The sequence below is a fragment of the Protopterus annectens genome, chromosome 2.part1, assembly GCF_019279795.1.
Source record: "Protopterus annectens isolate FY-2018-M chromosome 2.part1, PAN1.0, whole genome shotgun sequence".
NCBI lineage: Eukaryota > Metazoa > Chordata > Ceratodontiformes > Protopteridae > Protopterus > Protopterus annectens.
This window is the reverse complement of record NC_056729.1, coordinates 1,247,484,254-1,247,503,733: the sequence shown is the minus strand read 5'-3', so window position 1 is coordinate 1,247,503,733 and position 19,480 is coordinate 1,247,484,254. Positions and strand designations below refer to the sequence as shown.

The 19,480-nt window shown below is 36.7% G+C and overlaps 1 protein-coding gene across 4 annotated transcripts in view; it reads left to right on the top strand.

Moving 5' to 3' along the window:
- The window catches only part of SEMA5B (semaphorin 5B), a 3,270,261-nt gene that overhangs the window by 2,087,211 nt on the left and 1,163,570 nt on the right, over window positions 1-19,480 (top strand). For all 4 annotated transcript variants that reach the window (XM_044062778.1, XM_044062776.1, XM_044062777.1 and 1 more), the window contains one exon: window positions 8,351-8,396. In XM_044062778.1, the coding sequence (XP_043918713.1) occupies window positions 8,351-8,396 (46 nt within the window). The remainder of the gene's footprint in view (window positions 1-8,350; window positions 8,397-19,480) is intronic.

The window sequence follows — 19,480 nt, the reverse complement described above, 5'->3', positions numbered from 1 at the left end:
TGATGAGGGTAAATGTGAATGAGATTGTAAAGGTAATAGAGAAGTATGTGCAGAATCTGTATTGTGAAGGCGAGACAAAGTAAAGGTCAAAAAAGAAAATGCTAAATAAAAAATAGATTGAAGAGTTAAATGAGGTTTTGAAAAGTATAATAAAGATGAATGCTCATGTGCCTGATGCAATAGAATATGATATTTTTGTGAAGAAGGATGAACAAAGAAAGCATTTTTGTTTTTATTGGAGTAATGAATGAGTGGTTAGAATATAGTATTAAGGATGAAAGAATCTTTAAAGGCATTATGAAGTTTATTTACAAGAAAGTCAGAAAGTTGAGATTAAAAATTGGAGGCCTTTAATGTTAACTATTGCTGATTATAAAATATTTATGAGAATAATTAAAAAAATATTGAGTAAAGTGATGAATGACGTAGTAGAAAGTGATGTATATAGTATAGAAAGTAAGAATATGAATAATTTGTTAATTATTAAACAAGTTGTTTTGGATGTTAATTTAGGTGGAGAAGAAGAGTTGTGTGTGCTTTTGAGAAGGCAAATGATACTATAAATCATGATAAAATATTTAAGATAATAAGAAGTTATAAGATTGGAGAGAAGAATATGATGTGATTGAATCTGTTTATAATAATTTTTCTTCTTGAAAAATTCAAGTGAAGGGGTGATTTAGTAAGGTAATTGGAATAAACAGAAGGCTTAAGCAGGATTGTCCATGAACTTTTTCAAGCCTACAGCACCTTTTTGTATACTTCCAGTTACCATCTATAGCTCCTTATGACATTGACTTTTTTGGGTTTGGCTTCTTTAAGTGATTTGCCAGATAATAATGAGCAGTATTAGGAAGATCAGGGGGTTATTAATAAAATGACACTAAGATTGTTAGTCTAGGATGTCCTGCAGTACAGAAATGGATCACAGTCTGCCACTTATTCATATTTCATATTTATGTTCATATTTTCATATTCAAAAGAGCAAAACACTATCCTGGGGAATGGTGTGGAATGCCATGGTGGGAAACAGGAAAAGTCATACATGAGATTTTGCTAATTGTTAGCAATTGTGAAAATAGGCAATATTTCCACCTTTCTCCTGCTTTTTCTGAATATTTTGCTCATACTCATTCTAACACATGCAAAATTTCACACTTGAACATCTACCCTATGTTCTTCTTTCAGCTTTTCCAGGTTAGAGATCGCCACAGCGGAACTTCGGTCCGTTAATGATTGGCAGTAGATTTTTTTACAGGTGCTGAGGTGCCAGGTCGATGCCCAACCTTCAGCAAAGGCACGCCCATTCTATGCATGTCTTTCGAACACCACTTGACCGTGGGGAGGACATGCAGACTCCACAAAGAAGACGCTTCCACCGGGAATCGAATGGGAGAACCTCTTGCTGTGAGGCAACAATGCTACCGCTGCACCACCGTGGCTTATGAACATCTACCCTTTGTACATAGCAAAAATCTCTCAATTTATAGAAAGTGCTATATTGTTATTGAGCAACAACGTGAAAGATGTGCTTTACTGACTCTGCTTCTTCACATTATGCAAGTTGTAATTATTAGTTCCTTTTGTCCTCCAATGCTTGTATATTCCATGTACTCTGTTATTCTACACTGCTTGTCAATATTTGTAGTCTTTATTTGTTAATGTATATAATTTTTGTTTGTTTTGTTTTTGTTTAATGCTTTATTTACTCGTGTATAATTCATTATTTCTGTAAGCTGGAACTTTTCTCTTCGGGGTCTCCACTGAAAAGGGCCGCATGGCTCAGGTGGACTAACCTGGTTAAATGTTAAATAAATAAATACAATTTATATGTATACATAATACTTCATAAAACAAGGGACTTAGAGTGATTGCTTGGCATGAGGTGAAACCTTATATATTGCTGAAGAAATGTATTTTGTACCCGTACTGTAAGTTGCACATCTTGAGAGATATTAAGTGTTGTTTATTTTTTGCTAATTATATAGTTAAACATATAATTTCATATTTCAGCAAATTTCTCTATAATATGCACCCAGAGAAGAATCTGCAGCTGTCATGTGAAAGTGTATGTCTCATAAAAATGTTCCAACAATATATGTTTAGGTTGTGCAGTTTTCAAGATTTAACAATTTCTTTTAGAAAATTTTGCAAAAAATATAATTCAGGGTTTGTGTGCATTATAGTAGTTATGGAAATACTATGGATACACTGGCTAGTATCACTTTAAAGAATGCTTCTTATTGATGACATGCAATTTGTATGATTGTTAATAGTTTTTATTGTTCATAGATGTATTTGTTTCTTGCATACTTTTTAAGTTGATTTTTCAGTAAATGCTCCTAAATTGCAAGGATGTGTGTAGGATACTAAAGGTGTGGCATTCCACAATGCATAGGTGTTAAATGGTTTGTTTGCACTTGCAATGAATGCTGTTTTGATTAAGGATAGTGATCAGGTGAGGAGATATATTTAAAATGTCTAGAAATGTAGAGATTCCTTTATATATATATATATATATATATATATATATATATATATATATATATATGTCTTATGCAGATGGTTTGGTAATAACTGCTAGAGACAAACATTGGTTAAAAGAAAGTATTATAGAGAGAATATTTTCTGAGGAATTGATTTTGAATAAAAAAGAAGTGCAAAAGAATGTAACAGGGATTTATTTTTCTTTTGCTAGAGAAGTCAGCATATTGTGAGGAATCACTGGAAATGTTAGTTATTGGATATGGAGAATATTATGTGGAAAACCATTTTATATATCATTTTAAGAAGATTTATACAATGTATTCTGTTTGTTTAGGTAAGTTAGGTTATTTGGGGGGTATTTTTGTATTCAAAAGGAGTTAGAGGACATGATTTTAGATTTTTTTTTAAATTTTATATGGAGTTCTAGACTGAATCCAATTTAAAGAGAGATACTGTACTATGATTACAGACAAGGTGGACATGGACTAAAAATCGTATAGTTTCTTGGCTTATTGCATATTCATTGGATTTATTTTTTAATTTGTGAGGTGAAAGATTTTTTTGAAAACCTATATGGGACAAGTACAAAGAAGTATGGGAATTGGGCAAAAAAGGAAAAAGTTTAAGGATGTTAATGAGAGAGAATATTATGAAGCGGTCTAAAGACTTAAAATGCGATGCTAAACTTTCATAGAAATGATATGAAGGGGTCACAGAGAATTTTTATTATGTTAAAGCATGGGATAATAAGGAGGATACGATTTAAAATGATCAGAAGGAAGAAGGATAGATTTAAAAATGATTTAGAAGTAAGATTTTTTTGGGGAGACTGCTGTTGAATAAGTTGTTGGTTAAAGGTGAAAATAAATATAAAAAAGTGAAAATAGGTTGTGTAGGGTATGTACTATAGAGGACACTATTGAACAAGTCTTTTTTGAATGTGTAAGAATTAAGAAAATGTAGGATTAATGATGATTTTCATAAGGAAATATTTAAGAAAATTAATGCAGATGTGGTGTACAGGCATTATGAAGACAGAGGAGGGAAAAGAAGACCTTGGATAAATTAATGATCAGTATTAGTTGGAATTTTTATAATATGAAATGTGAAGAATTTTTGTATAATCAGAATAGACACTATAGTATTTTAATGAATAAAATTAAGAAGTGGCAGTGGAATAAGTGGTGGTGGATAATATGTTCATGATTTTTTTAAATTAATTATACTTTCCTTTGATTGTTTTAATTTATGATTTTTTATCTGATGAAACGGCATGAGTTGTTTTTAAAAACTGAAACTGGAGTTTAAATGTTGATGTGTAAATATATGAATATGTATTAAAGCCCCCCTACTCACATCAGTAGTTGCCATGGGATCTTCTACATCCTCCTGAGATACTACCAGCAAAGGCAGATGGGGTCTCTGCTTGATGTCTCATCCAAAGTTTGGCACACTCAAGAGTGTAGTAAACCCCCCTCCCCCCATTATGCCGCACTGCAGTGTCAGGAATCCATCTACCTGGTGTGGGTACAGCAACAGTGGTCCCAATCCACAAAGGTGGAGCCTCTACGGACCCTGGAAACTATCGCCCCATAAGCCTGACTAGCTTAGTCTGCAAGGCTATGGAGAGGATCATCATGGAGCTCATAAACAAAGACATTGGGGCCTTACAGACACTAGATCCTACCCATTTCGGCTTTTTCAAGGGCAGATCCTGCCTTTTGAACCTGGTTGACTTCTTCAAAACAGTCACCAAAGCCATAGATGAAGGGAAGGTAGTCCACACAGCCTAGCTGGACCTTGCAAAGGCATTTGACACAATACCCCACTCAGGCATCATAGATAAGCTATCCAGCTTAAATATAAACCCCTATGTCACAAGATGGGTCGCAAACTGGCTCAAAGACAGAACCCACAGAGTGAGAGTTGCTGGAGCCATGTCAGACTCGAAACCGGTCAGAAGTGGCATCCCACAGGGTTCTGTCCTGGGACCACTCTTGTTCGGTATATACTTTTCCGAGGTACAGGCAAATGTGGGAGGAGTATGGCTCACCAAGTTCGCAGACGACTGCAAACTGGGTGCCATAATCAACTCTCCAGCTGACACAAACATCCTTCAAAAAGGTCTCACAGAGACAGATAGCTGGTGCCAGCACCATGGTTTAAAGCTAAATGCCAAAAAATGTATAGTCATACCCTTTGGCAAAAACAATGTGCCCACAAATTACCACATAGGCAGAAACCCATTAAGTACAGAGAAAGTTATTAGGGACCTGGGGACACAAGTTGATAGCAATCTCCTTTGAAAACCACATTGCCAAGTGGTTAGAAAGACCTTCTACATAGCCCACCTCATCACGAAGGGTTTCACATCTAGATCAAGAGAGGTAATCGTGCCCCTTTATTCATCCCTCATCAGGCCCATCATAGAATACAATGCCCCTTTTGGGATGTACCTTACCCGACACCTGCAGCAATTAGAAAGACCCCAGAAGAATCTCGCCAAGAGGATCAAGGGTCTCAAACAGATGCCATATGCTGCTCGGTTAAAAAACTCCAGCTCTACTCAGTGGCATACCGCCTACTTCGAGGCGATCTATGCCTGACATACAAAGCTATGTCAAATCCAGAATTAATGGACATGCTCCACCTCAGTAAATCTAAATCCCTTAGAGCCACACGCTCGAGGGAGTTGAACCTCAGCACAGAAATAAATAGAACTTGCTGGAGGGACAGGTTCATAACCCAGACGCTCCCTTCGCTCTGGAATAGAATTCCAGTTCATGTGAGGCAGAGTACCTCACTGAATCTCTTCAAGAAGAATCTCGATAGGTGGATGGGGGATCGTAGGTTTGTCCCAGGGATTACTCCCGTGTCACTATTAGACAGAGGCACAGTAAACTAAACCTTAAAAAGGGCACAGTATACTCAAATCAAGGGGTGGCATAAGCCATACAGAATCGGGCTAGGCTTATAATTGCCCCAGGGCAGATAGCCTAGTATGAACCTATGAACTTATGAACCTACAGCCTTGTACACCAAAGGCAACTATGCTTTATGTTGCATCACTGACTGGTGCAGTGATATTTTTCTTTCCTGAGCAGTACTACACCTCTTGTATTTTATATTTTATTCTCTGTCACTCCTATGACCTTTGTATTCCATGATGATTACCTTCCAGTTATAGCTGTCTCTGTACCATGTTTGTTATGTCCACTACATTATGACATAGATCTATTATTAAAGTGATGTAGACATACCATTTTGGTGCCATGTACTTTTGAAATTATCTTAGTTACCTAGACAGGAGTTCTGGCAGGTTAATCTGACAGAACCATTTGCTCATGAGTCCATGCTTCTTTCTGTCATGACATCATCAAACCATAAAATACACCACAGTGTTATGTTTCCTTAGTACAAGCCTTCAGTGCCATTCTTTTTTTGTCTTGTCTGCAGTCAGCTAACCTCAAAGAGGTTTCAGTAAGAATTAAGCAGTATATCGCATCAGCTCTTTCATGTGTAGGTCACCTCTGGGGACACACTGTTCAAGGGACATTTGTTATGGATTCCCAACTGGTGTAGTATACGATGTATTCAGTCTGAAATAACAGAACTTCATTGACTAGATTCAGTATTCAGAAAGCTGCAGATTTTTATAAGCATGGATTCCAACAGCCATTGCTAAAATTAGGAACTGACTACACATTGCACATACAGCTTCTATGGCCAAAGGGTAGCTTCGAGGAAAAAATATTTTTAGGCCTTGCTTGCAGCTGTCACCATTACTTGCTTAGAAAAGTAATTCAGAAGTAGTTGAATGTAGAATGATGTATGGATGCAATCCTGTTTACAGATTTTTTTTACTTCTTATGACAAACTGTTATGAACACGTAATGAATCCACATACATTGTTACACAGTAAGGTATTGTATACACAAAACTCACCTCACACAGTGGTATTAAATGAATTATTTTTATTTTGCTAGGCAACTACAGCCTGTATTGTCTGAACCATTTAGAAGCACAAACAAAAAACAGCCTATTGAAACCACAAAAGTAGCCAATTTATTGACAACTTTCATTTACACATCCATGTAAACTTCATAAGAATTAAATCAAAACTAATGAACCCAACCCTTATAAAATGTAACAACTACAACATGTGTGTTTATTCAATAAATCAAAACCATTAGATTACACTCGTGAGATGGAGCACACTTTAAAGGAATGTATATATGATCATTGTCATTTATATCATGTGTTTATGTCCAACAAATCAAAACCATAAAATTATGTTGGTGAGATGGAGCACACCTTAAAGGAGTAAGAACATGGTCATTCTGTTAAGGTAGGGGATGATAGTAATGCTTTATTTAAACATTCCTTGGGCTCTAATAACCTTAGGAAATTCAGATATATATTTTTTTTTATTTTGGAAAAATAAATAAATTCCTTAGGGAGGCGACCTGAAGAATTTACTTGAATTGAAGGAAATCCATTTGCAGTAGAAATTAAATGGAATTGTCTCCCTTGGGATGAATAATAATACGTGAATTTCAAGTCTGCTAAAGTTGCTTTGTCCAAGAATTTAGATTGTATAGTTTTTATATGAACTACATAGTTTTATATAATTATCATACATTAAATATATTTACATACTTATTTTAGTGAATTATGATAATGTCTTTTTATGTAAGTTTTTTATTTATTCTTATGTAGTCTGAAAACTTCCTTGGTTTATTGTTTTTATTTTAATCCTGTAGTTTTGAATTGTTGGACATAAACATGTAATACAGTTGTTACATTTTATAAGAGATGAATCCTCTAGTTTTGATTTAATTCTGATGAAGATTATGTGGAAGTGTAAACAAAAGTGCTCAATAAATCAGCTACATTTGTGGTCTCAACGTGCTGTTTTTTTTTTTTGTGTGTTCTAAGTAATATTGAAGGCACTGTGGTGGTTTTGATTTCATTTAGAAGTACAGCCTGAGATACATAACCTCTCAATTGTTCACATTTTTACATCACATTTTTGATCTGCTCCTCATGAAGTCTGTGGTTCTCTGGCAAACCATCAAGGAATGAAGTCACTAAATAATGACAGACATTTGAATTTCAGACCTCATATCCTACAGAAAATACATACCAATGCAAAACCTCTTGTAGCAACTTTCTAATTTTCCAAGAGCAGTATTTAAAACCTGTCCCTGTTTTGAGGCCCTAATTTCCCCATTATTTTTGGCTTTGTCCAGATTTCTTGGCCTTATTGAGAGGTATGCCTGGGATTTTTTTTCAATTTTGTGCAAGTATGACTAACATATAATAAAATAGGCTTCTTCATGATGAAAGCAAAGCTAATCATTATTGCAGTCATTCTTTTTTTTTTTGCAAAAAATGCATTATGAATATATAAGTATGTATTATGTAACAGGAGCTGAGACCCTGAGACGTTAACTAGAACCTTGATTTGTTGAAAGCTTTATTCATTTAGAGGTTATACAAAACATAGTATTTGAAAGACATCTGTACACTCTCAAGAAATATCAGGTATCTAGGCATAACTGATTAAATTATATTTTATTTGTGGATCGATGTTTTAAGCACATTTTCTTAGTAGCTAAGAATAAACCTGTCAAATTAGAGGCAAACAGCTGCAGTTATTTTTACTAGCGAAACTGATAAGTACCAGTAAGTCTAAACGTAAAAATGAAGTAAGTAATATAATTTTAAATGTCCCTTTGCAGACTGTATTGATAGCACACAGCTAAATACTGTCAAAAGTTCTAATAAATAACTACTAAAGTATCTATCTTTCTTTGATGGGATGTTTTAGTTAACTTGCTGTGTTTGCTTTTCTTTGCAGGAATTACCTCTTTCGGTTACATCTGGATAACACATCACTCATACAGGTATTAACATTTCACTTTTAAGATCCATCCTGAAAGTTTGTCAAGTAGACAGCTTTAGATAATCTCATTGCATGTTTTGAAACTGTTTTTTTAAGTTTCCAAATGCTATATCTGAGCTTTAATTGTTTGCTTCTAATTGTATCTGTCAGCAGCATTTAGTTGGTTTGTATTTTTGAGAGCAAACATAGAGGCGCAATAAAATTGATTGTTATGCAAGTGCCAACTGATGATATTCAAATCCAGTTTGCTAGTTTTACAAGAGTTACATCCTTGAGCCTAACAGTCTGTCTGTCTTACCATGTTTGAAGTGTTCAACAGACAGTTTTATTTTTGCTATTAGCATCCTATCTAGACTTCCCAGCTTCCAGTTTGCCTCTTCATTCTTCTGTCATCCCTAACTTTTAATACTCTATACTGTCCCTTGGGGATCTCAACTTTCTGGGGTGATTTTCTACATTTTCGAAACACTGTCACCTTCCCTTCTTCCAGGTAGCTGGGAATAGAGTTTATATGACAGCTGACCCTTATATACATCTATTGTGAGAGGTATCTGTACTTAACCAGTCGCCTTTCTTGTAGGTTTGGGCCAAAAATTTGTAATGCAGATTTTTATTTGCATGCCTTTGCTGCCTGGGAGATGCCATTTGTTTAGGGATCCTTTTGCCATTCCTTCTTTGAAGGTTGTCTGCAGACCTCCTTGAGGTGAGGAAGTGTTCCTTGTTTTGAATCCCCTTTTACTCATCCCTTGAGTGTGGGCAACAATGCATCCTTGGCCAGTCACTCCTACCTCCCCTTGGCAACTTGTCTGGCATGCAGGGTTGTTCTTCAAACTTGTATTGCATGTAGTGCATTCAGATCACCATTCCTAGATACCATGGAACCAGGCTATTTGTGTGCATTACTTTACATATTAAATGTGTGCACTAGCCACTGACCTCCTTGAAGAATGACAGAGCGGCTGTCTGTGATGGCAGTGCTTCCTTGGCCTCAGTGGTGAATACCAGTCTTCAGAAGATTTATGGAAAAAAGGTGGTAGAACATCTCCTGTTTCTTTGTCCTTACACTTGGGAGTGGGAATCTACAAGGACATTGTCTAAATGTTAGAGATGCGGTCATAATAGATACAGAAGTCATTTGGAGTTTTGGATTGTGTAATAAAGGATCATCAGTTAACAAGCTGCTGTGGGGTCACTATGATGGCTGGTGAAAACTTATAGACCTGAATGAAAGGTGTCCTCATGAGGACTAAATATGCACAAAAGATTTAATATGATAAATAGCACATGATTTTTGAAAACTTATCTACATGAAATATGTTTACTTGAGAAAAGAATCCAGAAATTAAGGTATTATACTGATGCGTCTTGCATTTCATATTTGACTCTTAATTTCCATATCCAATCAGAAAAAAAATGCATTATCTGCCAAGACAGCTGCCGTTTAGGACTGCACATGACAAATTTTGTGCATATCTGCTATATAACACTAACTGTATTACGTTGTAAAATGTTTAGCAAGGTGTGCATTCACAGTGATGCAAATCAGTGAGTGTGTTTGTTTCAAGTCTGATTCCTGCAACCTTCACTGCTGTGTTTAAAATACAAACGTCCATATTTTACATGTGTCCTAGAAGGGTGCTGAGTCCAATGTGCACAGGTAAAAAAAAACTTTGTGACACTTTGTCACCGTTATACCTTGCTGCTGCTTAAACAGTACATATGTCTGCATTAAGAAAAGAGCTTTGAAAGGGAATGACATTGTAGTTATTAGAAAGATACAGCTGTCATAACAATTGTAATACCATATAGTGTCTCTAATATTGCTCACAAAAAGGAAATTACTAAAGCAAATATTTATTTATCTATGTCTCTTACTCTCTCCCTCTCTCTCTCTCTCTCTCTCTCTTACTCATACACACAGAAACATTTTATTTTATAATAATTTCAATTTGATAAATGGGTAAGTGGACTGGTTGAAAAAACATTTTCAGCTACAACCCAGGCACCATGGTGTAAGACACAAACAGAAAATTAAACCTAGACTAAAGATACACAGATGTGTACTCTGTACAGTAGCAAAGCAGCAACAATGCATCTGTATGTTATTTATAATTATAACTGCAAGTGGCATTATTATTTACAGTAGGTACAATTAAGGTAGGATTTCAACCAGTGGTCTTTTGTTAAAAGCATGTCAATACAAGAAAGATACGAGTTGTAATGACAAGCCATTGTTATAGAAGTAAGAGCATTTTGGTGCCATTAAGCAGTTATTCTTTTGCTTTGCATCTAAATAATTGCAGTGTCTCTTTCTGCCTCATTTCTGTAGGTAGCTAATTCCAACTAGTTTGGCCTAGCCTAGTGCAAGCTTTTTCTCCTGCGTATGTTTTAAATTATGTCTAATGAAGGTAATGCAATCTGCCAATATTTAATTTCTGGGATTAGCGAATATTTAGCCAAGGCACTAGGTGTATAGGTGAGGAGGTGTGAGATTCTATGGCATATTTTTAGTTGGTGGGATGTTTTGCTGATAATATTGTGGATATGCTTGTCCAATGAAAGAGGAGTGTCCAAGGTGATTCCTAGGGACTTCTGTTCTGTTAGTAGTGGTAGTGGGTTCCTGTCTGTATCAGTAATAATTAGATTTGAGGATTTAGGGATTTTTTTCCAGGGTGCCAAATAACATGATGTTAGACTTTAGTGGAGCAATTAGGAACATAATTCTATTTTACTTGCTACTAATATAGAAATCTTATTTGCCATTTATTCCAGTTTAATTTCAATTTTAATTTAGTTTAACTTTAATTTTGTTTTCGTCAAGATTTAAACCGAACAATCAAGAAAAATGCTGCACTGTTCTTTTTTAAGAAGTACTGGTGGCTTAGTTTTCCAGTATGCATAGAGAAGCCTTATTGTTGTCATCATAGTCACTTAAAATCTTTGTTTCTGCATTTCTGTTAAGATTTTTGTCTAAAAAATATGAATAAAACCCTGTTTAGGTGTAATGAAGTGGACTTGTTGAAGAGGCTTTCTATAACCCACCAAAGTTGAACATGCTCACAGGTGTATAAACAAGAGGCAGTATTTGCATGTGGCACATTATAGTGTCAGCATGTTGCTGTGCTGGAGACACTTTCAATAAGACCTTTTGGGGGTATAATGCATCCTCTAAAGCTCTCTGGGGTCCTAATCATGTCATACGTAATGGTCGATCTCTACCTTGTCCTCTGTATATCACTCATGTCAGTTTTTATGGAACTCTGCAGCCCTATGTAGAACATTTGTAGTTTTACTTTTGTTCAAGTGAATGCATAAATCCTGGACATATTTAAAAAAAAAAGTAATGTTTTGGTTAGTGATATCTGTCAAGGATATTTCTTGATTCTTCTCTAAAATAGTACTAAAAATGTGTCTGAATGCTGACTGGAAGTGTAGTTATGTTTGAACCTGGACACTTGAGAAACTGAAATGTCGGCAAAGTTTGAAAATAAATATTTCCAGAAGGTTGAAGTTGAACATGTGCAAGTTATGAGCTCAGAACAAGAATGTTATACAATTCCTCGCATTTAACTGCAATTTTATATTTCGATAATGGTGGCCTAATGGTTAAGGTGTTTGCCTTACAAACACAAGATGCAGGGTTTGAGTGTCACAAGAGATAATTGGCTAAGCTTAAAATAGCTCATAAGGGCAGTTAGCTTAGTATGAAGCTGTAATAATATCATTATTTGCATTATGTTGATGGATACAATGATATGCTAGTCTAGGATCTGACACAAAATGCATACATTTTTGAAAACAAAATATACTCACTGTAGCTTATTAAATTCAGCCAGATGCTTACACAAATAACCTTCGCTATCTGTTAAGGATAAGCCATGTTTATCGAAATTTTGATTATCCATCTTCAAGAGACTGTGGTAATACTACCTTTCCAAAGATTTTCAGGAAAGTCTACTCAACTTATAAATCCATAGGAGTGGGAGGAATGGAGGGTGAACCTAGTAAGCACATCACTGGAGTATCTTGGCAGATGTTATGTATTACCTGTTAAAGAAATGTAATGTTTATGTAAACAAATCTTTTGTTGTACTTTTTTATATGTGATATTAAAACTTATGACTAACATCTGAGAATTTACCAAAACAAACACTATGCTCAAAATTTTAGCTAAGGGAAATCAGGAGCATTGAAAATTTCAGATAATTATTAATAAAATTCAAAGTTGATCATGATGATTTCTCATACTTAAAATACAAGCCTATAATTGGTTCTATTTCTCTGAAAAAAAATATTGACCTGGGGATTCATGAAAGGGTCATTTTAAAAAGGCCCCACTCCTACAATGAGCTAATTTGTGATTCAGAGACATGTTAGCCATGATGAGGTATGACCTCATTATTGGCAAATTTGCATGTCTCTGAATTATAGTTTTTACTGCAAGATGCAGATCATTGTTGATCTGCAGACTACAGTAGTAGAGTGCTTCTCAGATAGGCATTGTTGCCCCCCCCATCACTGTCCCACACACATACACACCACATTCCTCATGCCTGTCTCACTGACTTGTCTTCCCTCCCATGGTCCCTACCCAACCCCTGAACACCACAATAATTTGTGCCATTATGGCACACTTGTTGTTTTGGTTGCTATTGCCCCCTCATTAGGAACCATGACAGTTTATATGCCATTATGCCACATTTGTAGAGACTCTGGTGTCTAGTGATTCCCCCAACACTGATCCTAGTCGTAATGTATGTTTCATGAAGGCACTTCAATTACATGTATCTGTAGTGGTTAGTGTTTCCCCCTGCCACATGATCTCTGCAGTGCTGTTCATGCTGTGAAAGTACTTCAGTTACATGTATCCCTGGTGGCTAGTGTTTCCCCCTGCCACATGATCTATGCAGTGCTGTTCATGCTGTGAAAGTACTTCAGTTACATGTATCCCTGGTGGCTAGTGTTTCCCCCTGCCACATGATCCCTGCAGTGCTGTTCATGCTGTGAAGGCACTTCAGTTACACGTGTCCCTGGTGGCTAGTTTTTCCCCCTGCAACTTGATCCCTGCAGTGCTGTCCATGTTGTGAAGGCACGTTAGTTACATGTTTCCCCCTGCCACATGATCCCTGTAGTGCTCTCCATGTTGTGAATGCACGTCAGTTACATGTATCCCTGGTGGCTAGTGTTTCCCCCTGCCCCATGATCCCTGTAGTGCTGTCCGTGCTGTGAAGGCTAGTGTTCCCCCCTTGCCACATGATCCCTGCAGTGCTGTCCATGCTGTGAAGGCACTTTAGTTACATGTATCCTGGTGGTTAGTGTTGCCCTCTGCCACATGATCCCTGCAGTGTTTTCCATGCTCTGAAGGCACTTTGATTTAATGTATCCCTGGTGGCTAGTGCTTCCCCCTGCCACATGATCCCTGTAGTGCTATCCATGCTGCAAAGGCACTTTAGTTACATGTATCCCTGGTGGCTAGTGTTTCCCCCTGCCACATGTTCAATATAGTGATGTCCATGCTGTGAAGGCACTTTAGTTACATGTATCCCTGGCGGCTAGTGTTTTCTTCGACTTCCAATCTCTGAAGTAATGTCCATGCTGTTATGACACTTTAATTCAAAGTATCCCTAGTGTTTCCCCCACTCTTTTGTCCCCTTAGTGATGTCTGTGCCATGAAGGAACTTTAATTGCATGTAATTCTGGTGGCTAGTGTCCTGCCACCACCCCCCTCTCTATGGTGAATTCTGTGCTGTTATGGCACCTTAGTTGCAAGTGTTCCTGCTGGCTAGTGTTTTCCCCCAATCCCTGTACTGAGGGCAGTACTGTGAAGGCACTTCACAGATGCATTATCCCTGGTGTCTAGTGGCTGCACCCACTCCCCAGACATAGTTCCATGCACCTTTTGAGCATGCTCAATACCATAAAATGGTGGGGCTAGCTGTGCTGATCTACACAGCTGAGCAATTTGTTGAATGGCTCGGTGAGCCAATAAATTCCTGGAGGCAGTTCTGGAGGTGGTACTTTGCTAATTAGCATATGTTTCTCCCCAGGACTGTTTCATTAGCATTCACCATGGCCATGTTTATAAAGCAAACTTGCTCAAAGGACCGTGTACACATTTGTTTTGTACTATGGCCATGTGGCCAGCCCTACTCGGTGCAATGCTTCTTCATGCTACAGCACAGTGTTAGGAAAATTGATGAATACCAAAAAGATACCACAGTGTGTGCATACAGCTGCATAAGTATTGGTACTTTCAGTTAACCACCACAACCCCCCCCCAAATCTTTCATATGAGTTAATGAAAAAGAAGGAAAAAATCCTCATATGATATAACTGCATACTTGGACCTATTCTGTTATCTCAAGAATCATAGCTTGTTCATACAAAAGTGGTTCTGCAGCAAGTAAGAGAACAAGGAAAGGAGACATCCTCATCTCGCACTATTAACGATGATAATGTCTTTTTTATACTTATTCAGAATTTTAGTGATATATTGTTCTGAGAACTAGTAAGCAAAACCTTTAAAAATATATTTCATATTTGTTAAATTAAACACATTTGTGGCATTGTAACTAACCTCTCAAACCATGTCTGTTGATTTTTTAATCTAGACTCAATGTAGTTTTCAAAAGACTGTAATATCATTGTGTCCTGTGGCAGCCTTCTTTATGGCACATCTCTGAACTGCATAAGAAGAGTATGCCTTGTAATATAGTAATCATTTTCATATTAATTAATCTTGTTATCATTTTATAATCATAATTTATAGTAGAAATGTGTCTGTTGTTTGTCATATTATCATCCATCTTCTCTCCTTTTTTAATTAATACCAGGCAGAGAGTTCATACCCTGAAATAATTAGAAAATGTGTTCGTTTTATTAATAAATGGTTTAGTAAATCCTGTTTGTTGAAAAAGCGCAGTTTTGATCATGGTATTAGCAGTTATCAAACTGCCCTACTCTGTTCAAATATTCAGTCAGCATAACTTGTTCATGCACCAAATTCATTTGTCTTTTAGGTGAAACCTTTATAAATTCAACCATGATTTCCCTTTTCCGGATCCAACCTATTTTCAGTGATGCTGGTTAAAACTCAACATATTTTCATTTACCTGCTTCCATGGATAAAGGAAATGTACTTTATATTTGGTTTTGAGAATATGATTTTGATGTCTAGGTTGTGTAATTTCAGTTGTCAGAGGGGAAAAGTGTGTTACTATGTTCTATTTACTTTATTTTTCATATAGTTTATTAGCAAAGTATTTGTTTTCAGTTAAAAGGTTTTTCCACGTTTGCTGTATGACATTTGTAGTCATTTATTGAACAGATTATTTATTGCCTGTTGTGATAGTATTATAAATGAATTGTTTTAAGATTTCTAAAAAATATATATACACGCACATTTGTGTGTATTTATACTTAAAATTATAAAATAGTCATTTTATATATATATATATATATATATATATATATATATATATATATAGATAGGTCTAGGACTTTTGATCGAATGAAACCCAAAAAGCACTTTCACGTAAGTATGCCTGTTGCCGAGGCCATACTACGATGTGGATAAGGGAAATTTCCCTTTTCCCCACTATAATGCAGTCTCAGAGGGAGAATATTAAAGTAGGGGAGGTGTGGGGGGCTATGGGGGTGCAGGGGGCTTCGCTCCCCTGCTAAAATGTTAATATAGTGTTTTTTAATGAAAGCGCTTTTTCTATAAAAGTGCTTTCATTAAAGTGTGTTCGGTGGTTATGGATTTGGATGTTTGATCATTCGATCAAACGTTCTAGCTCCATATATATATATATATATATATATACACATATATATATATATATATATATATATATATACATATATACATATAGATATATATATATATATATATATATATATATATATATGTATATATATATGTATATATGTGTATATAATGTGTTTTTTTATATGCACACGTGTGTGTGTGTGTGTGTGTGTGTGTGTGTGTGTGTGTGTGTGTGTGCGCATGCACACCCATGTGTATATAATATAAATTTTGTGTGTTTGGTCAACATCCAGAAGGGCAGGTTTAATTATGAAAATGCCCAGTTTATCAAACAGATGTTTTGCTGGATGTTTGCCTGGCCAAAAAGAAAAGACAGTCTGTCCCGTTCTATCTACGTTTTGTTGACAATATTTTTTTTGTCTGGACAGTATGTCAACATAGGTTGGAAAGATTTGTTGAGGATATGAACTACATGACTCCCTATTTAAAATTTACTATGACTCATTCACAGAACAAAATTGCTTATCTGGACATATATGTTGAGAGATTAGATAGTGGTTTAATTAACACTGGGGTGTTTAGGAAACAATGTTACAGGAATACGCTACTTCACAGACAGGAGTATGCATCCGCAATATGTTTGTAGGAACATCATATGTGAGCCTCCAGGCTTAATGCATCTGAAGTGGGTTTTACAATTGAATTGGACTCACTAAGGACAAGACTGGTTGACCGAGGTTATAGTGAAGCAGAGGTGAATACAGGATTGTTGGATATGGATGTGTTAAGACAGGTTAGGACTAGTCCATATTTTTCTAACTGGGTAGAGAGTCTAGAAGAGTAGCATCCGCACTGATGGAAATAAGGATATCTATGTTTTTTACTGCTGACAATAAGATGGTGTCAGATATTATCAATAGACATTGGGGAGTCTTGACTACAAACACTAATATTAGAGCATTGGTTGGTGATGAGCCCAAGTTTATTTTTAAAAACAAACCTAATTTAAAGAATAGGTTATGTCATCGTATGGGTTATAAGGATAGGGAGGTAATGAATTGTTCTGGTTCCTTTCCTTTTGGTCATTGCAACTTTTGTACTTACATTGACACAAGTGACAGGTTTTGCACCCAGAGACCAAACAGTTTTTCAAGTTTCATGTTTTGGCTAGTTGTGACACTGCACATAGGTTCATAGGTTCATACTAGGCTATCTGCCCTAGGGCATTTATAAGCCTAGCCAGAGTGTGTTTGGCTTTCGCCACCCATTTTAAAATTAATTTTGCTATGCCCTTTTTCGAGGTTAGTATACTGTGCCTCTGTCTAACAGTGACACAGAAGTGATACCCGAGGTAAACCTACGATCCCCCATCCACTCATCAAGATTCCTCTTGAAGAGAGTCAATGAGGGACTCTGCCTAACCTGGACTGGGATTTTATTCCAGAGTGAAGGGAGCCTCTGGGTTATGAATCTGTCCCTCCAGCATGTCCTATTTATTTCAGTGCTGAGGTTCAAGTCTCTCGAGCGTAGCTCGATGGGATTTGGATTTTCTGAGGTGCAGCATGTCCATTAATTCCGGGTTGGACATGGCTTTATACGTCAGGCACAGATCGTCTCTGAGCAGGCGGTATGCCACTGAGTAGAGCTGGAGTTTCTTTAACCGGGCAGCATATGGCATCTGTTTGAGCCCTTTGATCCTCTTGGTGAGGTACTTTTGGGTTCTTTCCAGTTGCTGCAGGTGTCTGGTAAGGTACATCCCAAAAGGGGCATTGTACTCAATTATGGGCCTGATGAGGGATGAGTAAAGAGGCACGATGATCTCCCCTGATCTAGATGTGAATCCCTTCATGATTAGGTGGGCTATATAAAATGTTTTTCTAACCACTTTGGCCACATGGTTGTCAAATGAGAGATTGCTATCAACTTGGGTCCCCACGTCCCTAATTACTTCTTCCGTACTTAATGGATTACCACCTATGTGGTAATTTGTGGGCACTTTGTTTTTGCCAAAGGGGATGACTATACACTTTTTGGCATTTAGCTTGAGGCCATGGCTCTGGCACCAGTTGTATGTTTCTATGAGGCCCTTTTGGAGGATGCTTGTGTCGGCTGGAGAGTCGATTATAGTGCCCAGTTTGCAGTCATCTGTGAACTTGGTCAGCCACAGTCCTTCTGTGTTTGCCTGTACCTCCAAGAAATATATACCGAACAGGAGCGGTCCCAGGACTGAGCCTTGTGGGATGCCACTTGTAACTGGTTTGGAGTCTGACATGGCTCCAGCAATTCTAACCATGTGGGTTCTGACCTTGAGCCAGTTTGCAACCCATCTAGTGACATAGGGGTTTATATTTAAGCTGGTGAGCTTATCTATAATGCCCGAGTGAGGTATTGTATCAAAGGCTTTTGTGAGGTCCAGGTAGGCTATGTGGACCACCACTTAGCCGTATGTGACCTCTGTAGGTCATTCTACATTGGGAAGACTAACAGGGAGTTAAAATCTAGGATTAGGGAGCATTTAAATGCTATCAGGATCAAGTCACCCACCAATGCTTTAGCTAAGCATATTAATGTTAATGGTGTGGAGCATCAGTGTAGGTTCAGGGTTATAGATGTTATAGAGCCTATTAAACGTGGAGGAGATATTAGAAATGGCACTGAAAAGAGGGAGATGGGCTGGATTATGAGAGTAAGGGCTGATTACGGAAAGGGTCTTAATGAGAGAGCTGCATTGAGACCGGTATTGAAATCAAGGGGATGCAAGGCTAAGTGAGCTATGTTAGTTGCATTTTTATATTTTTTTATATTTTTATATTTTTTGTATTTTTTATTTTTTATATTTTTTATTTTTATTTCATTTTTATTCTTCATTGTATTTTTTCATTCCTCTTTTTATTTTAATGTAGATGCTTCCCTAGTAATTGTGTGCAAGCATTTAGAGGTGGAAGTCTGACATTGCATATTTTTCAATTTGTTTTATTATTATGGAGGGCATTATGTATAGATGCTATTGTATGTGGTTTTAATGCTCTGCATAGTTTTGCATTACTGATTGTTGTCATGGTTTTATTAGTTTTATTAGTGTATAGCTTTAACAATTGAATGGTGCTAAACTAGGTTTAATTAGCTGATTGACATCAATATAAAAGCAGACTATTTGTTGTCTTTTGTACTTAAGGTCTGATGAAGCGATAGTGAAAGCGCTTACCGTTTGTACTGTTGTGCACATTAAACTGCCATTTTAAATATTAGAATTATCGACAGTGGCTTCTTACAAGGTTCATGGTTGCCTGTGCTGTTCTTTCTGGTGGTGGATA